General features: G+C 58.1%; 2 protein-coding genes and 1 long non-coding RNA gene across 6 annotated transcripts; 1 reads left to right on the top strand and 2 right to left on the bottom strand.

The window, feature by feature from the left end:
• Nucleotides 1-2,441: 2,441 nt before the first annotated feature.
• Vwa1 (von Willebrand factor A domain containing 1) lies at nt 2,442-6,854 on the bottom strand. Its single transcript, XM_046424835.2, has 4 exons — nt 6,717-6,854; nt 5,047-5,604; nt 3,740-4,018; nt 2,442-3,652 (listed from the first exon to the last, which is right to left on the bottom strand). Exons 1-4 carry the CDS (start codon nt 6,787-6,789, stop codon nt 3,315-3,317), a joined length of 1,248 nt encoding a protein of 415 aa, XP_046280791.1. The 5' UTR covers nt 6,790-6,854; the 3' UTR covers nt 2,442-3,314.
• Nucleotides 6,855-13,734: 6,880 nt separating this feature from the next.
• Nucleotides 13,735-22,386, top strand: Ankrd65 (ankyrin repeat domain 65). 4 transcript variants are annotated; one of them, XM_046424808.2, is made up of 4 exons: nt 13,735-14,465; nt 19,408-19,622; nt 19,722-20,256; nt 20,778-22,386. In XM_046424808.2, the coding sequence occupies exons 1-4, from the start codon at nt 14,307-14,309 to the stop codon at nt 21,243-21,245; spliced, it is 1,377 nt and encodes a 458-aa protein (XP_046280764.1). In that variant the 5' UTR covers nt 13,735-14,306; the 3' UTR covers nt 21,246-22,386. The 4 variants fall into 4 exon arrangements, with proteins under 4 accessions (XP_046280764.1, XP_046280765.1, XP_046280766.1 ...); XM_046424809.2 differs by lacking the exon at nt 13,735-14,465 and adding an exon at nt 17,735-19,326; XM_046424810.2 differs by lacking the exon at nt 13,735-14,465 and adding an exon at nt 17,735-19,288.
• On the bottom strand, nt 17,103-19,795 carry LOC124079318 (uncharacterized). The gene is made up of 3 exons (XR_006847264.2): nt 18,768-19,795; nt 18,257-18,411; nt 17,103-17,823 (listed from the first exon to the last, which is right to left on the bottom strand). It is a non-coding gene; the product is annotated as an uncharacterized LOC124079318 (long non-coding RNA).
• Nucleotides 22,387-22,467: the final 81 nt, after the last annotated feature.

Raw genomic sequence — 22,467 nt, forward strand, 5'->3', positions numbered from 1 at the left:
GCCTGGGAGAGACCCCCCCCCTGGACAGATATGGACGCCGGGAGCTCTGGGGACGCGGCTACCAGGGCAGGGGAGCGTGCGCCTGGCCGCGACCTCAGGGGACGAGGGAAGGGACCCGTGCTGCGAACCCTCCGCTCGCCCCCTCGGTGACCCGCAGCCTTCTGGCCCGGAGCGGCCCTGGAGTCTGGGCCCCACCGGGGCGAGCGGGAGCCCTGCAGGCATGAGGGTGCGCTGAAGATCTCCACACGCGGCGCACGCAGGAAGCCCTTAATAAGTTGACACTAGTGGATCCCAGGAAAGGCTTCGTCTTTCAGATGAAGGGCGGGCCTGGAGAGCAGTCCTCCGCCGGCCCCCTAGATGTTTCCGAAACCGCAGTGGTCTCTGGTTGTATGACTATTAGAATATCCCATCCACATGTTTGATACTTAAAATCTTATTCCATTTAGGAGGACAGACATACCCTTCCTAAAGACACTAAACAGAGAATCATGAGTGTGCTTTCTACCTGAAGCATTTCCATTTAACTGACAAATGTGAGGTGCTGCTTACGCTCTGCTGTTTTGTTTGTGGGATCCCTTCTGACCTCCCCAACAGCTTCTCTAACAGGAGTCCTCCAGCATTAAAGACCTAGAGAGACCACAGAGGTTAAAGATGCAGGTTGACAGGCTGGAGGCCAGGAGAGGAGAGCCTGTGTGACACAGAACTCAAGAACCTTATTGAGCATTTGATCCAAACAGAGGGTGTGCAGCCCTCCCTGGGAGCACAGGCTAGCAGGAGTTGGGGCAGGATTCTCAAAGTGAATCCCACCTAATCAGTGGGGAAGAGGTCTGCTCCAAGAATGTGTGCAGCTAAAATGGTTTCTGAGTCCCCTACCCCTGACCAGATCTCAGAGTTGCACTGCAACCTGTTGCCCCCAGCAACCCAGCCCTGGGGCTCCCAGCACCAAGGCTGCAGCTGCCAGCTGCCTGTTGACTTCCAAGGAGAGTGCCGGTGCAAAGCCTCTCCCCTTAAACCTAAAGCCCCTTTTGTGACAAGCACAGGTTTGCTGCTGACCATCAGTATCATTCTGCAGCTCTGTCCTGTTGGGCAGTGGTCTAGTTTCCAGAAGTGAGGAGCCAATCTCTCTCCTCAGCCAGCTGGTCCCTTCCTGCTCCTCTTCTTCTTCCATTTCCAAAAGGACTCACTGGTTCCAGACTTGCTCATGGCACCACAGTCCACCTGCAGGCCTGCCTCCACCACTGCTGGCATGTGCACTCCCCTCCTGTTCCTAATCCCCCACACACAGGCCCAAGCTCAGCCAAAAGAAAGGCTGCCCATGGGACTGGGGATACAGCTCAGTTGGCAGAGTGCTTGCCTTGCATGCACAAGGCCCTGAGTTCGATCCCCAGCACCAAAAAACAAACAAACAAACAAGAAAAGCTGCCCAGCCTGGCCAAGGTTCTAGGGTGGGGCCTTGGGCTACTGATTCCCACCCTAACCCACCATAGTAGGGTTCCTGTGACCTGCCAGCCCCTGGTGGCTTCTCCCCAGGTATGGTGGTTCATGAGAGAAAATAAGAGTAGTGGTAGCAGGCCCAGGACTATAGTGATTTAGGGCTGAGCCCAAACCTCACAGGCCCCTCTGGGCTTCCCCACAGTTGTATAGCTCATCTTCCTGCTCAGGGTTTATGTGTAGGTTAGCCATTGCCTGCTTATGGTGACCCCATGCACTGTCCTCTGCCCCAAAGCAGCCCCTGCCCCCAGCTGGAAACTCAAGAGTCTCCAGCACTGTCCCTATAGGGCCCTGAAGTGAAACCCATTAACTGGTGTACATACTTCCTGGCCATATGTATCATGGGTGGCCTTAGTGCTGGCCTTCAGCTGCCCTGCCCTGCCCAAACCTATGGCCTCCAAAGTGCCTTTGTGTCCCTGGACACTCTAGAAGGGGCTGTAAGGGGACTCTTTCTCAAGAGTTTCCTGTGAGGAGCCACCTGCCATGCCCATGACCTGTGGATCATGAGAGGCACCAGTTCAGGCCATAGATGCTCAATAAGGTTCTTCTCAGAAAACACACACACGTGTAGGGTCCAGAAACCACCGGCTCAACCCTGGCTGCCTGGGATTCACTAGGGTAGACAAAAGTGGGTTTAGTGGAGGCATGGCTTTGCCAGCAGTGGGTGCCCACAGTTGGGGGACTGGGCAGTTGGCAATGGGCCTGCAGAACTACTGGGCCCTCTGTCCTCTTGAGTTCCAGCAGTCTGCCCCTATCCAAACTGGATCCTGGGCCACAAAAGCAAGTGCCAGAGGGCTGTAGAAGTCCAGTTGATCTGTATCCAAGCACTGGAGTCTGGCCCCAGCTCCTCTCCAGATGCACCATGATCCTGCACACTGGACCTCTCACACTGCCCTGACCCGGGCTCGAGTATTGTGGCAGGAGCAAAGCATTCTACGGAGACAGCAGGCTCAGCATACAAATGATTTACTGTATTTTGGAATCTGGGTCATTAGTGGGGAAGAGAAGCAAGGTGAGCCTGGGCAGGTGATTCTGAGTAGAGGCCCTGACTAGTGGGGGCTACAGAAGCAGCCAGGTCCTCCCTATCCTTGGTGAATTTTCCAGAGCTCCAGGATAGTAGAAGGTGACAGGAGGTAGCCCATGACCCTCTGGGGTCAGATAGTGTTGCAAAGTATCTAAGGTGAACTCACCCAGAGCAACATTGTTCCCCCTCAAGGAGCTCTAGGGCCCCAAACAGGGGAGGCCCCCTGTGAGTGCTGGCCTTGGAGCCTGGCCAAGGCAGGAGTGGAGAGCCCTTGTCCCCACCGTCCTGAGCACCAGGTTCTGGGTCTATGCCTCCAGAAAAGTGCTTTCTTCATCCCAGGGGCTGCTAGCTGGGCCCACCTGGGGTCCTGGGCAGGGAGGCAGGGCCAGTGTGCCCAGTAGGCACTGCCTTCCAAGCTCAAGGGTCCTGGCAAAGACCATTGGGCCACACCATCAGCCTCCCAGTGCCCTCCAGTCCTTTCCTTCTTCAAGAGGCCTTTGGAGACATGCCTATGCCCACTGCTCCTCCCCTTGCCCCACCCAATTTCTATCCTTGTGCAAGACCTCAGTGGCCTCGGGCACTTCCTCCAACTGTGCATGCTTGGCCTTTCACACCAGCTGGAGCCCAGGCCCAGTCCTGGGTCTGATGTTCTCAACTCGCCCTCAGACGCCCTCCCCACCTCTTTACCAAATGTTGGCAAAGGCCGAGAGTCAGAGGAGGCTGCGAGGAGAGAACTAGGGGGTAAAAGGCAAGGCTGGCACTTCCTCCCACCGGCTCCGAACCCTTCCGGGCGGGCGGCTCACCCGCCACGGCCCACTGCGACCCGGGGTGCTGGGCGCGGGGCTCGGCTGCGCTCACCCACCGGCGTGCAGGCTTTGGCGGACAGCGCCCTCTCGTGGCCCGAGGGAAAGGCAGCTGTCACCGTCACCAGGTAGGCGGTGCCGGGCGTCAGGCCCTGCAGCGTGGTGCTGTTTCGGCCAGCGGGCACGTCCACGCGTTGTGCAGCGCCGCCACTCAGTGGCCCGAGCTGCACATGGTAGCCGAGCGCGGCAACTGGGCCCAGTGCTGGGGCCCAGCTCACGCGGAGGCTGTGCGGCCTGGCATGCGAGATGACGATGCGCTCTGGACCGGCCTCGTCTGCGGGGGTGAGGGGTGGGGGTCAAGCGGAGGGGCGTTCCACCCCAAGAACCCCTCCCCACGGCGTATTCCCACTCCGCGCCTCACCTGGCAGGGTGCGCACTCGCAAGTGCTGAGGCTTCAGGAGGTGCACGTTGGACTCGGGCAGCAACACCACATCATATTCTGAGTCAGGGTCGAGGCCGGCCCAGGTCCAGTCGGTGGCATTCCCAGGCAGCTGCTGGCGTCTTGTGGCCCCCGGGCCGGCACTGGGCACCAGTTCCAGCACGTAGTAGCCGGAGTCGGAGGTCAGTAGGGGCGGCCAGGCCAGGCGGAAGCTGTTGGACGTCACCTCGGAGGCGTAGAGCTGCTGTGGCTGCATTGCATCTGTGGAAGGTATGCGAGGTCAGGGGAGAAGACACCTGGAAGGCGCCAGCTGGTTGAGCTCTGGAGGATCCAGAGAATAACCTGTAGGTCACTGGAGTGGTGAGCAGGTGAATGAGGCTGAGGAAGCACATTCAGATTCTGACCTTCCTCTCCCGATGCCTGGGTGTTGGGGCCTGCCAATCTTCCCCCTCAGACTCTGCCCCCAGCCCCAGGAGCCACCACCCCACTCCCTGATTCTGAAGGCAGCCTTTTCTCCTTTCCTCTCCAGGCTCAGCTGCCAAGGGCCACTAGGGGTCAGATGTCCCTGGGGAAGACTTTGGGGGAGGACCCTCTACCCCTTCCCAGTCCACAGACCCACACCTTCCTGCTCAGGGTAGGTGAGTAACCCAAAGGCAGAGATTTGGTAAAAATCCTGGGGTGGTGGCACTTTTCTGTGGCTACAGCAAGCCTAACCAGCCATCAGGCCCCTCATCTCCAGCCCTTCCCCCTTTGAGGCTTGGCTGAGGGGGTGATCCAGGAAAAGGCCCCTGGATGCTGCCCCACCCTGCGGCAGACTTCCTGGTCTGGCTTCATCCCCAGCTGTTCTCACAACACACTTGCTGTACAAACCAACACAGATCCTTCCGTGGCTGTCCTCACCCAGAACAGGTAGGGCTTGAGCTCTGGGAGGCAGACCCGGCCTTCCAGGTTCTTCCCTCTTGGATGGGGTAGGCCTGGTGATCCAGTGGGCCTGGACATGCACAATGCACATGCTGCCACTGGTGTCCTCAGCCCAAGGACCTCCTTCCCTACCCTTTCCACTTATCCCCCACATCCTACCAGAGGTAGCCCTCAGTCCCTTGGAGATCACCTGGAGGTGACCACTAAGGTTTGCTCCCGTCTCTCCACAGCCCAGGGGTCTGAGCATATGAGGGCACCTAGTTGGTTTGTGTTCCTGAAGGTGCATGGAGAAACGAAGAGTCATCTGCCTCCCATTCCCACCTTGGGGCATCAAGCACTTGAGTTCTGAGGGCTCTCCTCCCACCTACCAAGAATGGAGCCCCGCAGCTCTTGGGCAATGATGTGCAGATCATCCACATCAACGAAGTGCAGATGCTTCTGAGCAGGGGCTGAGGCAGCTGCAGACAGCTCTAGCAGGTTGCCACGGCCCGTGCTGACAATGAAGACTGTGACGCCCTGGTCCTTGAGCTCCTGCATTGGGGGGCCCACAGGGTCGCTGGAGGCACCATCTGTCACCCACACCAGTACCTTGGGCACCCCTGGCCGGGCACCCATTGCCTCAGCAAACAGCTGCTCCCGGGCATAGGCCAGTGCCAGGCCAGTGTTGGTGTCGCCCATTCGCTGGGCTGCAGCACGGATGGCGTCCTGGACAGCCTGGCTTGAGTTGTGTTGGTTGAAGGGGAACTCGGTGTGTGGCCTGCTACCCACATGCACCAGGCTGGCACGCAGGGCCCCAGGGCCCAGGGGCAGCAGTGCCACCAGCTGCCCCACAAACTCCCGTACCCGGGAGAACTCGTAGTGTGATACGCTGGCGGAGCTGTCCAACAGGAGCAACAGGTCCCCCTGGGGGGCCGATGCCAAGGGACCTGGGGAAAGACGAGGGTCAACCCCAAATGGTGGCCCCAGATCATCCCACACCCAGAGCAGAGATCCCTGAGGCCCGGGCTTTCCTTGAGCATGTGCTCAACCTTGCCCTGAGGTCCAAAGGGTTGTACCTCAGGGGAGAGGGTCTCTGGACCAAGCAGGAGGCTCACACTCTCAGTGCATTCCAGATCTCTACACAGGCCATGTGACCTAATGCACCCTGGGCTGGCGCAGGTCCCCGTGCAGAGGAGTGCTAACCCTCCAAGACCCTACATTCCCTTCTCAGCAGACATCCACTGTAGGTGGAGCCAAAAGCCGGGGCGTAGGCCTCCCTGAAGGTCTGAGTCTGGGGTCCACTCCCTCAGGCTTGGTTTTCAGAGAGGCCACACGGAGGCTGGAATTCAGCCACACAGCTCAAGCGCCAGGTAAGGCATTCTTTGGGCATGCACAAGGCAGCAGGGGAGGGTCCGGAGCACAGCAGGGATGGGGAGGCAGAGCTCTGAACACAGCCCCCCCAGCCCAGATGGCCAGGCTGGAATCGTGACCCCACTTACAGATGACATCACCCCTAGCCTGGCCCCCATCCTTAGCTCCATCTGGACCCAGAAAACAGGATACACCCCCCAGCAGCCTGAGGGCCCGCCCAGCTCCTGGCAGGCCTCCCCTTCCCCCCGGCACCCTGCGGGGTGGGTGTGCACGTGGGCCCCTCCACCACTAAGCCACGGGTGGGGGGAGTGGGGCGGGAGGGGGGGAGGAGGGTTCAAGGTGTCCTGGGCCTGGGGTTTCCCCAATGCGGTCGGGCGATTCCAACCTCCTACCACCTCTACCGAGGGCCCTTCGGAAGGTAGGGAAACTGAGGCGGGACGGCCTCTCCCACAGACTTCTCCCCTCCGGGTCCGGCCCGTGGACCTGCCGGCGGGGCATGGCAGACGCCGGCCTCGCCGCTCAGTCGTGCCGCCTGGAGCACCTGGGCGCGCCCCCCACAGGTGGCTGGGGTGCTGGCTCGCTCCCAGCTCAGCTCCCGAAGCCGCCAGCCCACCCGCCTCGCAGCCAAGCGTGGGCAGCGGGAACGAGGGGTCGTCAAGAGTCAGAGCCCTGGCCCCGCCGCACTCACCGCGCTCCGCGCCGCTCCGCGCCAGCGCCAGCCGCAGGCTCAGGGCCAGGCTGAGCGCCGTCCAGGGGAGCATCGCGCGCGGTGGGATGGGGCGCTCGGCCGCAGCTTGTTGCTGGCTTGCTCCGGGACAGCCGGGCGCGGGCCTGAGAGGGCCCGCCCCCGGGAGGCCACACCCACGACCACGCCCACGCCGCGGGCGCACGCACTCACCCATGCGCGCACCCCAGAAACGACCTGCGCGGACTTGGCAGGGGAGCACTCACGAGGCACCTGGGCAAGAGGGGACACGCAGCACCAACCCAGGCACCACCGAGGCACGCACTTGTGGGCATGCACACACAGGCTCTCCCCTCTCCCGGCTGTAAGGCTGTGGGGTCGCCCGCACTCCAAACCCTTTGCCTGTGATTCCCAAGTGTTGGGGGCCCCTGAAGCCAAACCCCAGGTCCTGGCTGCACCTTGGCAACAAGGCTGAGGGATAGGTGTCCCTAAGGACTAATCAACAGGAACTGGAAGGGCCTTAGAGTGGGGACAGGAGCCTGAAGACAAGACACAGGAACAGGAGACAGTTGGTCCAGGCCTTGTCCTGCGCTGTGCCCATAATGGCCCTACTGCTGGCCTCATACACTCTACCCAAGGAAGGGCCCGAGGCCACAGATATAAGACCCTAGCAGGACTGGAGGGGCCCACTAGACAGAGCTGAGCCATGTAATCTTTTTTTTTTTTTTTTTAATATTTTGTAGATAAAATGCCTTCATTTTATTTATTTGTTTGTTTGTTTATTTATTTATTTATATGTGGTACTAAGGATTGAACCCAGTGCCTCACACGTGCTAGGCAAGCGCGCTACCACTGAGCCCCAGCCCCAGCCCCTGGGTTCTGTAATCTTGACTAGGCCCAGAAAGGGGATGCAGTGTTCCCTGGGAACACTGGGCCTCCTCCCCTGTGCAGGAGCCCTCCTAAGATCCCTTCCTGTGGGGTAACCATGGAGTTGAGTTTGGGGACACACATGTGGCAGGGGTATGTCTGCCAGGATGTCCCTCCCTTCTCACCCTCTGCAGGAGGATGCTGGTGGGGAAGACGGATGGGACTTAAAATGGTTTTCCTTCCTCCCTTTCTGGCAGGTGAGACTCAGCGGCGGGACTAGGAGGATGGCCTGAGCTGGGCTTTGCCTAAAAAAGGAAGCGCGCAGCTGAGCCCCAGGAGCTGGCGGCAGGAACAAGTGAGAACTGTGTCCCTGCCGCCATCCCCCACCCCCTTGCCGGGAATCTTGGCAGTGGGTGTTGGCTCTGCTCCACAGACCTCAGGCCTCAGCACCGACCAGAAGCTGCTTGGTGCGTGCTTCCGTGGGGGGAGCAGTGGATTTGGGCTCACCCAGTGGAGTAAGCCTCCCAGGGGGTCTCACATGGCCCCCAGCCCCTAGCACACAGGGCTGCCCTGGAGACGGGCACTGAGCAGAGACCAAACAAGGTGGCAGCACCGCCGACTGCTGTGAGGCACGCCCAGGTAGACAGTTCATCCTCAAGCTCGCCTGCCAGGGAGCTGGGCCACAGTGGATCCGCCCTGTGGGGAGGCAGCTGCTAACAGCGGCCCAGGCCCACAGTCACACCTCAGCCTGCCTGGCTGAGCTGACGGGAAGTTTCCGTCCCTTCTGGAAAATTGAGCGGGTCTTCTTGCTGTGACTCAGGCCTCAAGGAAGAAGCGCCCTCCTCCAGCCTGACATCAGAAGGAGAGGGGCACAGGAGGCCCAGCCTCCACTGAGTCCTGTCTGCCCAGCCTCTACCCAGTCACTGCTGCTGCCCCACCCCCTGGGGACCCTCCCCATCAGCCCTACTCTCCTACTCAATCCAAGCAAGCCTTATTCCTGTGCCCTGCCCCCCAGTGCTCTCCCTACCTCCAGAGGAAAGCTGTGGACAGATGGGATCCCAGAGGGTGAGGGAGTTAGCCTGAGTTGTGGTGGTCAGGGCCAGGCCTGGGCTTTAGGCAGACACCAGAGGAAGCACAAATAGAATGATCCAGAAGCCTCTTCTCTGAAGGGAGCAGGGCCCAGTTGGTAAAGGGGGCAGAGACATAGACAAAGGCAAGGACTGGCCAGGCCAAACAGCAGGGCCCATCCCCCAGCCCTCCACCTTCCCAGGTGCAGTCTCTGCCTGGGCCTGGCTTCCTGGGGACCCAGAGGAAGATGCAGCAGGTGAGGCTGAGAGCACCTTGCTCCCACAACCTTGGCCCAGGCGCGGGGAGTTGCTGTGTCTCACTTCCCAGAGCTGGCCCAGCTGCTTATCTGCAATCAGGTGGGGGGTTTCCCTGAACTGAGGGACACTGCTCTCAGTAGGGCATTGCCCCTGCCCCCCACTGAGGTCCTGGAGAAAGCTCCCTCCTCCACACAATCCAGGCTTCTGCAGAGAAGAAGGGCCCTTTGTCCCCAGCTCACTGTAGTCATGTTCAACCCCAGAGAAAAGGGCATCTCCTGGGGCCTCTGACCCCACCCCTGACCCCAGCTGAGGGCAGAGTGGCCTGGGCCCCCACCCCATTGCTGTGAGCTGCTGTTTGTCAGTTGTTTGTATCTACATGCAAACCCACGCACACATCCACGGGGGACACAAAAACAGGAAGTGGCAGGAGCAGCTGCATGGGCCCTGGCCAGGGGAGTGGGGTGAGGCTGTGTCCGGTGACCCTGCCTCATCCAGGCAAGCAGTGGGTAGGGGAAGGGGGCAGCCAAGAGCAGCAGGGCCCCACAGCTCCTTCCCACTGCCCCCCCTTCCTCTAGACTTGATTCGTCCGCCTAGGGTTAGGATCATGCCAGGCAGGGCCCAAGGCCAGTCCTGGGAGCTGGGGGTGCCTGTCTCACCCCCAGAGCCCAGAGCTGACACCTCTCCCAGTCCCTGCAGTGAAGGTAGCAGGGAAGAGGCATGGAAGGGTGAGTGCCAGGCAGTGTTCATCAAACCAGCTTCTGCACTGGGGACACCAGCTACCAGGCAGAGCCCCTCCTCCCAGTACCACCAGACTAGGCGTGAACAGGCGATGCTGTGCTAGCAGGGACAGGGGACAGGACAGCTTGTTCGCCCTGTAGAGGATGGGGCTCTGTGAGAGCAGAGAGTCAGCAGGGACCTGAGGCAGAGCTACACAAAGGAAGAGCCTTAAAAGCAGAGGGGGACAGTGAGTGCCAGGGCCTGGGTGGGGGTGGGCATGCCTGCCGGTAAGGGGACATGGGCTGGCGGACAGCAAGGGCAGAGCCAGTGTAGGGCCTTCAGGCAGCAGGGAGGTGATGGGACTCCAAGTGCATGGTGAAGGCAGTGCCAAGGAAGGGCAGAGGGCTGATCCCAGGCCCCGAGGGAGACACTGGGTAAGCCGCCATCAGAGGTAGGGCAGGGACTCAGTGAGAGTCTGGATTCGGGTGTCCAGAACGTGCCACCAAACAATAATGTGCCTTTCTGAGGTGGGCCACCCCAGCTTTGGTCCTCTTGGCTGGCATGCTCTTCTGTAGGTGATTGCCATGTCCTGCTCCATCCTCAGGTGGGTCCAGGCAGGTTCGCACAGCACCCAGGGGCTCAGATGGAGCAGGAAGCAGGAAGGGGCAGGCCTGGGTCAACACCTTGAGGGCAGCCTCCCTAGTGTCGGGGCCCAGGAGCAGGGGCCTCACTCTGCCTCCTCCTTCCTCGCCCACCCTCTCCGGCTCAGGCACTGCCAGCATGGTGCCCAGCCCACGTGCCCAGGTGGGGCATGCCTCTCACGAGCTCAGAGCTGAGGCTGGAGGAACACTGGGCTAAGCATGGGCCCTCCTTGCCCCTCAAGCAGGGTGTGCCTGCAAATATTTTGTGAATAAAATATACAACCTTATCGGGTTGGGGTTGTCGCTCAGTGGTAGAGCGCTTGCCTAGCATGTGTGAGGCACTAGGTTCGATTCTCAGCACCACTTATAAATAAGGGTCCATCAATAATGGGAAAAAAAAATACATGCTTAGGCAAGGTGGGGACCTTGCAGAGCCCTCCTCTTACCCTCATCCAAGAAGAAAGAGGATAGTAGGTAGGACAGGACACACCCACACACGCACACTCTAGCTTTCTCTCAGGAAGCAGGGCCTTTAGCCATAGGGGAAAGAGTTGTGTCCCCACAAACGTAGGTAGGTCTCATCTGGTCCACCCACTGGCTTGGCTCTGCAGCCCTGAGGGACTGGAGCTAGTGAAGGCGTGAAGCTCAGACCTGGGAACAGTGAGGCTGCTCCAGACCTTCAGGTAGGGGAAAGGACTCCAGAGCAGCCAGCAGAGGAGAGGGAGGCAGGGCCAGGGCTGGGGACCAGGACCCCGGAGGAGGAGGTTTCTGTCATAAGCTCATGCTGGGAAGAAGTTGGGGGACAGATATCTGTGGGACTCCGGGAAGAGAGCTAGGAAGTGAATACCTCAGGCCTGAGAGGGGAGTCTGGGCTAGAGAGCCAGGTCCCTGCCCCTCAGGAGAATGACAAGGAAGACTCCCAGGGCCGTGCCGAGGACCCAGAGAGGGCAGAGCTGCATTCAGCTCCAGGCAGGCAGCTGTAGCCCCTCAGGCTCTGCTGGCCTGGCAGCTGGCTCAGCTTTGCTCTCCAGGGCTAAGGCCTGGGTGGAATCCTGGGCCTGCCTCCCGCGTGCCCGGCAAGCATCCTACCACTGAGCTACATCCCAGGGCCAGCAGGAGGCTGTCAGGGGTTTACAGGGAGCCTGGGAAGCTGGGAAACACCTTTTGGAGAACTCCCTGCCCGGGTCAATGGTCAGTGACTAGCGACCAGCTTAGCAGGAGGGGGGCGCTGAACTAGCCACTTACCTCCCCACCCCCACCAGGCCCAGCTGTTGTTTTGATGATGTAGGGCCAGGCGGATCCTCAGCCAAGGGTATCCCAGGAGACTCCTTATTGTCAGCCCCTGGTGGCAGCAGTCAGAGCCTGCCCAGCCTGGGCAGGAGGGGAAGGAAGGCGCCCTCAGCCTCGGGAAAGCTCTTGTACGCAGGCTGGCAACTGGCCAGCTCTGTCTGCTCAGGAAAGACATCAAAGCCAGACACAGATGAAGGTTGGAAAACCCCAAGACACCCACTGGACCCAGCCCAGCCATACACTGGTCTCTGCTCAAGGCCACTGTGGATCCAACACTGGTCACAGGCTGAGCCCTGCTGGCAGTATGACTTGCTGGATCCTTTAAAAGGATTTTCAGCTACCATAAGACTCTGTTAAATCACAGTGAGCAGTCATTTTTAATACACTGTTGGACTTACAAGGAAAGAAATATCTCAAATACCCCCCACACACACACAATTAGACATTATAAATCAGCAGACAGGTGCAGTGGCACACACTTGTTTCCCAGCTATTTGGGAGGCCCAGTTGGGAGGCCCACAAATTCAAGCCAGTCTGGGCAACTAGCAAGATTCTTGTCTTGAAAGAGAGAGGGGGGGGGGAGAGGGAGGGAGGGGGGGAGGGAGGGAGAGAAAGAGAGAAAGAAAGAGGGAGGGAGGGAGGGAGGGAGGGAGGGAGGGAGGGAGGAGAAAAAAGCTGGAGGGGCTGGGGTTGTGGCTCAGTGGAAGAGCACTTGCCTAGCACGAGTAAGGCACTGGGTTCAATTCTCAGCACCACATAAATAAATGAAAAGCCTATCAACAACTAATAAAAATATTTTTTTAAAAAAGGGCTGGAGATACAGCTTAGTGGTAGAGCGCCCCTGGATTCAATCTCCAGTACCATAAAAACACTAAATAAGCCAACAAACAACTAGAATAATGAAAAGAAGCCCATGATGCAGGGAAACTGATGGGAAAGCAGACAATTCCCTGGATACAGGGATAGAGAGTCAAGCACTCTCAGGGGAAAAAAAGTGTGGGTGCTATGCACGGGAGATCACTAAGCCAGGACCCTCAGCAGAGCCTAAGATGGTCATTTCCCATCTCTGAAGGAAACTGTCCCTAAGTTAGGACTTCAGATCGTTACAGATATGGGCAGACATCATAAATTACCAGGGGCTGGGAGTATAGCTCAGGGGTAGAGCATGTGCCTACCATGTACAGGACCTGCACCCCTCCAAAAAAAAAAAAATCCACCAAATTTTCAAAAAAATACTAGGCTATTACTGAGCTCAGCAGAAAAAAATAAATAATAGATTTGGACACTCTTCCCCCCAAACACTAAGCACTAGGAAATTGGCATTACTAAGTATAGCATATATGTATGAATGTTTAAGGAATCTAAGCTGGAATCCAGAAACCACGAACAAAGAAGCCATCAAAATTATTTAGGCTGGGGTTATAGCTCAGTGATAGAGTGCTTGCCTAGCAGGCAAAACTCCCTGAGTTCAATCCCCAGCACCACTAAAAACAAGATAAAAACTGATTTTTAACTGAGGTGGTGGTGCTTGCCTGTAATCCCAGCAAGTCAGGAAGCTGAGACAGGAGGATCTCAAGTTCAAAGGCAGCCTCAGCAATTTAGGAAGAACTTAAGCAACTCAGTGAGACCCTGTCTCAGAATAAAAAAAAAAAAAAAATTTAAAAGTTCTGGGGATGTAGCTCAGTGGTGAAGCATCCTGGAGTTCAATCCCCAGTAACAACAACAACAAACCAAAAAAGATAAAATTGAAAAAGGACAAAATATAACTTTAAGTCTGACAATAACCTAAAAGTAAATAGGTTAGGGGCTGGGGATGTGGCTCAAGCGGTAATTACGCGCTCGCCTGGCGTGCGCGGGGCGCTGGGTTCCATCCTCAGCACCTCTCTCTCTCTCTTCTTCTTCTTCTTCTTCTTCTTCTTCTTCTTTTTTAAGTAAATAGGTGAGTTGATCAGCTGATTAGAAAGGATGAATTTCAACGAACTAGAAGAAGGATATGAGGAAATTGTTCAGACTGCAGACCAGGCACATGCAGATGGAAAATACAAAAGGGGGGAAAGAAAACAGTGAAAGAGTCATAAGGACGAGATATTGGTTGAGAATATTCCAGAACTGTTATAAGATATGAATCCGCAGACATGGATCTCAAGTATGAGACCAGCCTCAGCAATTTAGCGAGGCTGTCTCAAAACACATAAAGTGAACTGTGGTAGAGCACCCCTGCTGGGTTCAATCCCAGGACAGCAGAGGACAAACCCACCCCCGGAAACACGCTGGTGCAGCCGCAGAACGCCGAAGACGTCCAAATTATCCACGAAGAACGGACTTCTTTCTCTCTTTCTTTGCGGCCTGTTTCAAGGAGAACTTCCGAAGACAGACTGAGCCTGCTGACCCCTCCAAGCCAGCTGCTGCTGGCCACCCACTGAGGTTCAGGCGGGAGTGGGTGTCTCCAGGCACAGGTGGGGCGCAGGGGCTGGGCCTCCGGAGGCAGCAGCGCTCGGAGGCTGCCTCCGGGGGTCTCCTTCTGCCTCTCCTTCCCAGCCTCTCGGCAGCGGGGGTCGGGGTTCCGGAGGGTGGGGAAGGGGCCGCCAGGGTCTGGCGGAGTCGGTGTCATCGCCCGCGCCCCGCCCCGCCCCGCCCCACCCGGAGCTTTAGGGGGCCTCCCGGGAGTCCGGGAACCGGCGTCACGCCCAGGCACAGAACTGCTCCTCGTGGGACCCCGGGTTCCCCGCTGGGGACGGCAGCAGCAGGCGGAGATGTCGGATCAGGCGGGCGCGGGCGGCCGAGGCCAGCACGAGCAGCGGCGGCAGCGAGAGGAAGCCCAACACGATGAGCGCAGCGGAGCCGCGATCCGAGAGCAGCGCGCGGCACCTGGGGCCGGGCGCCGGGTGGACCTGCGGACCACCCCGCGGAGGGTCAGGAGGGGCGGGGCCAGGGGGCGGGGCCGGCGGAAGTGGGGCGAGGACTGGGCGGGGCCAGGCGAAGGGTGTGACCGGGGGCGGCGCCTGGGCGGCGCCAGGTGAGAGTTGGGGTGGACAGAGCTGCTGTGGGCCAGGTAGTGCTGAGGACCGAAAGGGAAATTCGAGACCTAGGTGGAACCTTGATAGACTCAAAGAATCGCCCCCGAAGTCCCACTTTCGTTTTCCTGTCCCCATCTGCCCCCTCCCCCCATGGCCCTTCCCTGTGTTGGCAGCAGACCTTGAACCCCTGCCCGGTTGTCACCAGCCAGCACCACTTCTCCCTCCCCCATCATATGCTACAGAGAGGGACAACAGGGTCCATCTCTGTTCACCCTCCATTCCCAGACCACGTCATAGCCCACTGCACAGGTGGAGAAGCCCAGCCCAGGCCAGGAGGGGTCTGGGAAGGACTGGGGGGAGGGCCAAGGGTGAGAAGGGGCTGAGGACTAGTGAAATTTGACAATGATTCCATCTTCTCTTCCTGGAACCCGCCTCCCCTCCCCACCTCTACCCGGCTATTCAGGCTCTGAATTCCCTGGGACAAGCTGCGAGGCCTCAGGTGGGGAAGAGAACTGTCCCCTGGGAACAAATAGAAGCCTTCTCTGACTGCAGCCAGTGAGGGACTTGGCAAAAAAGGGGCTCCCAGGGAGGAGCCATGAGTTCCAGGGTCCTTGAGCCTCTGCAGGACCCCCACTTCCCAGGGACCCCTCCCACAGAGGGCCCAGGCTCACCCTGGAGTGGCACAGGAATCCCAGGTAGACGATGCCAGCTGTGGGCAGCAGTAACAGCAGAAAAACGGTTCCAGGCAGCAGCAGATGGAGCAGGAGCACAGCCAGGGCCCTCCCAGGCAGCAGCAGGGTCTTGAGACCTCGGATGGCCAGACCAGACCACCCTGAGCTTCTCAGGGCTGAGGTGTGATGGTCAGGAGGCCTTTGAGGCAGCATGGGTGCCGTGTCCAAGGTACCCCCTCCCTCATCCTCTTCTGTCTCCCTCTCCTGATCACTCATGCTCTCCTGGCAGCGGACCTGGGGGGCTCACAGTTGTGGTAAGGTAGCAAGACCAAGCTCCCCAGGATCAGACTAGAGACCCTTTAACCCTCCCCAGGTTCCACCCCCATCCAGAGTTCACCAACCAGATGGTGGACACTGGCCCAGGTAGGTCCAGCCCTGATGACCAGTCTCCGGGGCCACACCCCTGTCTGTTTCACCTACTGCCAGGTGAACCACTCTCTGCCAGGTGCCTGCAGCCAGCTCCTGTGTGCTTTAGTCAGGCCTTGCCCAGCTGTCCCTGCAGCTCAGCCTGGCCATGGGGCCCTCCTCCCTCCTGTCCGCCCCTCCCACCCCCACTTCCAGCTCCCCTGCACAATGACTTCGTTTCATAGATCCTGTCACAGCTGCCACCTAGAGGCCAGACACCCACCCCACTTTCCTGCCCTAGCTCTGCTGGTCCCTCATCTCAAAACCCAGACCCTAAGCTTTAGTGATGTGGAAGATCACAGCGCCTACTTTGTAGGGCAGGTCATGAAGGGTGCCTGGAAAGTGCTCAATGTGAGACCTGGCACACAGTAGGTGCTCAGTAAACACCAGGTAAGATATCCAGCATCCTATGTGTGTGAGTCCAATCCATCCTGAAAGTGGGCCTAACACAGACTTTCAGATGATGGGAATACATGTTCTCTTATTGCAAGGGGGAAGAAGAGTGTCTCCAGTCCCGCTGAAAGCCTTACTGGATTGCCCCTGATATTAGTAAAGTACCCTAACACTCGCCGCAGCTCCAGGACACACTGACCCGACACCTTTTCCCACAGGGGGCTTTTCATTCCTAAGTTTCCTTCTAACACTTTTCAGCCCTCTCCAGCTAGCCAGCTTCCTTCAAATCAAAGGGGTAGGGGTATGACATCAACAATAGCGAGCATGTGACATGCTCCCATTAGGACAGCTGAGCCTCCCCTGCCCCAACACACAAGGAACTCAATTGTTCCGCTGGCACACCACACGCACCACGATTCGATAGTGGCTGTTTGTATATTCCAGTAGTGACTTTGGGGTAAAAATGTTGCAAAACAACTCTTGCTGGGCAAACCCTCTGCCAGTGAGCTACATCCCCAGCTGGCAGAGCATCTCTCTAATGAGTTCATCTTCTCTTCAAGGCCGTTCTTCCTTCAACCAACACTGAATTGCTGCTGTGTGATGAAGGCCATTTTTCTGTTGCTATAACAAAATACCACAGACTGGTAATTTGTAAAGAAAAGGTATTTATTTGGCTCATAGATCTAGAGGCTGGGAAGTTCAGGAGCATGGTGCTGGCATCTGGCCAGGGCCTTATGTTGCTTCATTCATGGCAATGACAGAGCAAGCCTGATAGGTCAGTGCTCTCTCTCTCTCTTTTCTCCTCCTCCTCCTCCTCCTCCTCCTCCTCCTCCTCCTCCCTCCTCCTCCTCCTCCACCTCCTCTTTTTCCTCTTCTTCCTCTTTTTTCCCTTCTTCCCCTTCTTCCTCCTCCTCCTCCCCCTCCTCCTCCTCTCCTCCTTCTCCTCCTCCTCCCCCTCCCCTCCCCCTCCTCCCCTCCCCCTCCCCCTCCTCCTCCTCCTCCTCCTCCTTCTTCTTCTTCTCCAGTGCTGGGAATACAAATCCAGGGCCTCACACATGCCAGGAAAATGCTTTACCACTGATCCACTTCCCCAGCCCACTCTCTCACAAAACCATTAATTTGATCATGGAGGCCCTTCCCTCATGACCTCAACTGATCCTAATTAGCTCCCAAAGGCCCCAGCTGCAAATGCCATCAACGTATAACTGGGAATTAAGTGTCCAACACATGCACTTTTGAAGGACACATTCAAACCACAGTTTGGTGCCAAGAACTGCTCTTGGCTCTGGGCTTCAAAGGCCTGCCTCCCAGAGGTGAGCCTGAGCTGGCATCCTGGCAGCCTTGCCTGGACCCAGAGGCAAGGCAAACCCAATCCACCAAGGCCTGGGCAGAGCTGGGGAAGGCAGACTGTCCAGGGAGCCACATGAGGCCCACTGTCTCACCTGCCTCCTTCTGGGAGGCTGGCACAGGCAGTTCTACATCCTCCCTTACTATGATGAGGTGTGGGTCTTTCCACTGATCCCCAGGGACAACTGCACCATGCAGGTGACTCCTTAGCACAAGTGCCCTTATCCCCCTCAAATTTGGGTCCTCCTGTGGGACGAAGGCCAGGGGGCGGATGCTGAGACCAAAGCTCCTCTTGCTTTGGGTATTTACATCAGTCCAGAGCTCACTGCTTCTTTGCTGGCCAGCCTGCTGGGGTATGCCCTCATGGATTGTCCACCCTAGAAGAGGAAGGCAAGTCATTAAATGAAATAAATATCCAGGCATGGTGGCACACACCTGTAATCCCCACTGCTTGGGAGGCTGAGGCAGGAGGATCACAAGTTCAAAGCTGGCCTCAACAATTTTGCAAGGTCCTAAGCAACTTAGTGAGATCCTGTCTCAAAATAAAATATACTAAGGGCTGTGGATGTGGCTCAGTGGTTAAGTGCCCCTGGATTCAATCCCCTGGTACCATGAAATAAATAGACCTTAGACCTTTGTGTTGTGATAAGTGCCAAAAAGAAAATAGGACAGGGTTGAAGACAGAGACTGCTTCAGCTCCATGGTCAGACTCCAGGTGTTATGGGGGTGGAGGGGACAGCTGAGTGGACTGAGGTACCCAGGGGAGGATCCAGGTAGGTTAGGGGTGGGAAGGGGCCCCTTACTTTTTACCTTGGGGCACCTGGAAGGGCTGCCTGCTAGCGAGGTAATGAGGGGCCAGGGTACAACCCTCCAAACACCTCATCCTTTGCAGCCTGGGGGTAGTGGGGGTGGGTGTAATGGGCAGCTCCAGAGTTGGGCTGTCTCCTGTTGGCCAGCACAAGTCTCTGTAGGGGAGAAATGCAGAAGCTGCCACTAGAGTTAGTCTTCCTGGACACAGGCCCAGCTTCCCCTGCAGAGCTCTGGGCAAGTGACCAGCCTACCCCCCCGGCCCACCCCAGCACCCAGAGTCAAGATACCCACCTGAAGACTTTGCTCTGGCAGGATCACTTTCCACCCCAAGACAAGGTGTTTAGCAGCTCCTGTGCCAGAAATACTCCCCACCCACTTCCATCCTCTCTTGCCCAGGTGTCTGCCTTCCATGACTTTCACTGACCCCACTCAACCTGCTCTTCAGGGGTTTCCCTCCCTGTCACCCCATGCCACTCTCTGTCCAGGTGTCAGTGGTGAACAAGAACCGTACCTTGAACTCTTCCCCAGCTCTGACCCAACTCAGGAGAGGTGGCTCCATCCTCAGGTCCTTTTAGCCAGTAGAAACAGGAGCAGGGGTAGGGTCAGAGCAAAGGTGACTGGGGGCAAGTCCAGGCACATCAGAGGCCATGTTCCTTGTGCAGGTTGTGGGGGGAGGAATGTCACCCAGGAGCATGTTCCTGTTTGCGCTTCCCAGACTGCCCTGGTCTTGGTTCCTGGCAGGAGGTCTGAGGGAGGCCAGGCAGTCTGCAGGGGGTAGGGTGCTGGCCAGGGGCTGCAGCCAGGCAGGCAGAGCTTCTCCTTAGATTACTGGGTAAACCGTGCCAGTGGCTCCGCCTGGCCCAGGAAGAAGTAGGAGCTTCTCTTCACCCCTGGCCTCTCAGGTGAAACTCCCACAACAGCCTGCAGAAGGAGTCTTGTGAGGACAGTCACTAGGCTGGTACTGGGCTAGAATCAGCGTGGAGGTGACCCCCCAGCCAGAGGACAGAGCCCCTGGGGAAATTCTCCCTGGAGGTAACTCAAAGTCAGAAGGCTGGGTTTCCATGGAGAAGGTGTGTGCATGGGTGCCTCCACCTTGGCATGGGACACCTGGGCCCACAAGGCAGAGCCTCCAAGGTGAATACTCTCCCCAGGTGGATTCCAGCAGGCCTGAGCCTATGGAGCAGGAAGGGGCGGAGGCTGCAGAGCAGGAATTGCAGTGGATAGAACTAAGCTCGGAGGCCCGGGAAGCCAGGACAAAGGGGCCCAGTGCCCCCCAGAGCCAGGGGAACCTGCTCCAGGCCGTGTGGCATGGTCCTGCTGCCTTGGTGACGAAGCTCCTGAGGCAAGGGGCCAGAGTGGAAGAGAAGTAAGCTCTGGGACTGACTGGGATTCCTTCTTGGGGAGGGGCAGGATAGGGTCTGGTCAGCAGACTGCCGGCTCCCGGGACACCTTTACTTCATTGCAGGGACCGCTTTGGAAGGACCCCTCTCCACCTGGCTGTGCTGCGTGGCCACGCGCCGCTGGTGCGCCTCTTGCTGCAGCGCGGGGCCCCAGTGGACGCAGCGGACTGCGCCGGGCACACGCCACTGCACGATGCCGCCTGGCAAGGGCACTCGCGGGTGGCCGAGCTGCTGCTGCGGCGAGGGGCCCCGGTGGCTGCACGCTCGGGGAAGGGCCTCACGCCGCTGCACTGGGCCGCGGCACTGGGCCACACGTTGCTGACCGCGCGCCTACTGGCCGCTCCGGGATTGGGCCCCGAGGCCACTGACGCTTTCGGCTGGACCGCAGTGCATTGGGCGGCCGCCGGCGGGAGGCTGCCGGTACTCGAGCTGCTGGCGGCAGGCGGGGGCGCGGACCTGGACGGTGCCCTGTTGGTGGCGGCTGCGGCCGGGCGCCAAGCGGCGCTGCGCCTCCTCATGGCATGCGGGGCGCAGGTGGACAACCCCGACGGCTCCGGGGTCACCGCGCTGGGCTTGGCGGCCGGCCTGGGCCGCCAACAGGTGAGTCCCGCTTTCCCAGGCAATAGCCTGGTGCCCGGAGGGGGCGCGAGGCAGGAAGCTCCAGACCGCACTCCCCTCACCGCGGGGTGGGGCCAGGCGGACGCGGAGGCTGGGCAGGTGGAGGAGGCGCGAGCGCAGGAGAGAGGCACCTAGGGGTGTAATCACCTGAGCGCCGTCTTGGCTGTGCCTCTCCTCCTATGATCTTGCCGTCTCGTGGAGGCCCTGGAGACCCTGGCTTGCATTGCTACTTCGTTCTGGTGGCCGGCAGCAACAAACATTTATCTAGTACCTGGTCTGCAGTTGAGACCAGCTAGCTCCCAGGCACCAGAGGAGGACAGGAGGCACAGCAGAGTCTGGATATGAAGTCTCCAAGCAGAAGGACTGCAGGCTGCCTTAGGTTCTGGCTTATTGACCAAACACAAGGTCAGAACAGGTTAGGGCCAGGCAAATGTCTCCAGGTCCCGGCCCCTCACCCACTTGTGTCAAGGCCTGCTCATGCCTTCCCCTCTCCTCCTTTCTAGGACATTGAGCTGCTCCTGGGCCATGGGGCAGACCCAGGCATCAGGGACAGGCATGGCCGCGTTGCACTTCACAGGGCTGCTGCTGGTGGGCATCTGTCTGCTGTCCAGCTGTTGGTGGCCTGGGGAACTGAGGTAGATGCTCAGGACTCACTGGGCCTCACACCCCTGCACTATGCAGCTCTGGGAGGCCACATGGAGGTTGCCAGCCATCTCCTGGACAGGGGTGCACAGGTCAATGCTGCTGGCTGGCTCCACAAGACCCCCCTGCACCTTGCTGCAGAATATGGCCACAGTCCTACTATGGAACTCTTGCTGAGCCGAGGGGCTAGTCCCACTCTGAGGACACAGTGGGGTGAAGTGGCCCAGATGTCTAATGGGGGGCTTCCCCAGGTGCTGCCTGCCTTTCAAGGGGAGCAGCAGATGCGTTCAGGGCATACAGCCCTGCAGGTCCCAAGCAACTCTCTGTAAGACTGAGCTTCCACACACAGCGGCACAGAAAGCTCCTCAGCCCAGAGGTGCCCAGCTCCTCTCTTCTGGACTGAGATCACCTGCCTAGGTGGAGAGAGGGATCAGATGAGAGGTTCCTGGGGGTGGGGGGAGAGAGCCACGTAAGACTTGGTCACTGGCTGTGGCCAGACCTCAATGTTCCCATCTCTCAGTTCCAGCTTTCTCCACACTCTTGGGTGAAGACTGAGTCACAGCAACAGGTCTGACCAAAACCTGATGGTCTCCCCTTGTCTGTCCACCATGGAGGCATCCCCTCACCTGTTCCCGTGCATGGGGGTATTCTATTTTCTTAGATTTTGTATTTTCCTGATGAACCAAACTAATGGCAGAATTGTTCCCATCACCCCTTTCACCCCTGCTGTGTGCCACCTCCTCAGGAATTCCCACAGGCCAGGCCACTTTTCCTGCTCACTGCCCAGGGCCAGGTACAGGCACGCAGGGTCAGCTCATCTGTGGCAGGGCCCACTGGAGTTATCCAGACTAGCCAGTTCTAAGCTGTGTGCCATGCTCTGCCCCTCCAGTGGGCACTCAGCGAGGGCCGGTCCTTCCTTCACTCGCCCTGCCTCTTGAGCAGAGCCTGCTGCTCCCTGTGTGCCTTGCTTGGCCGCCAGGGCATGGTACACTTCCACCTCTGGAAAATCTAACTACAGGGCTGGGGATGTGGCTCAAGCGGTAGTGCGCTCGCCTGGCATGCGTGCGGCCCAGATTCGATCCTCAGCACCACATACAAACAGAGATGTTGTGTCCGCCGAAAACTAAAAAATAAATATTAAAAAAAATTCTAAAAAAAAAAAATCTAACTACAACAAAGTCTTCTTTCAACATCATTTGCTTCTCCATGTCTTAATTCTGTCATTTCTGTGAATTTGAACTCCCATGGGTATAACGCAGATAGGGACAGTTGTTAAGTACAGCTGGACATGGTATAACATCCTGTAGTGCCAGCACTTGGGAGGCTGAGGCAGGAGGACTGCTTGAGTTTGGGTGTTTCAGGTCAGCCTGGGAAAGAGAGTGAGCCCCTGTTTCAAAATAACAAAAAAGTAGTTTTTATTTATTTATTTAGGTATTGAACCCAGGGGCACTCAACCAGTGAGCCACATCCCCAGGCCTATTTTGTAGTTTATTTTATTTTTTTTCCAAGCCAAAGTGTATCCAGCTTTATTAAAGATAAATTTCATAAACA

This window comes from Marmota monax, unplaced genomic scaffold, assembly GCF_021218885.2.
Source record: "Marmota monax isolate L192 unplaced genomic scaffold, Marmota_monax_Labrador192_F-V1.1 WCK01_AAM20220418_F8-fsc00080, whole genome shotgun sequence".
In the NCBI taxonomy this organism is placed as follows: domain Eukaryota; kingdom Metazoa; phylum Chordata; class Mammalia; order Rodentia; family Sciuridae; genus Marmota; species Marmota monax.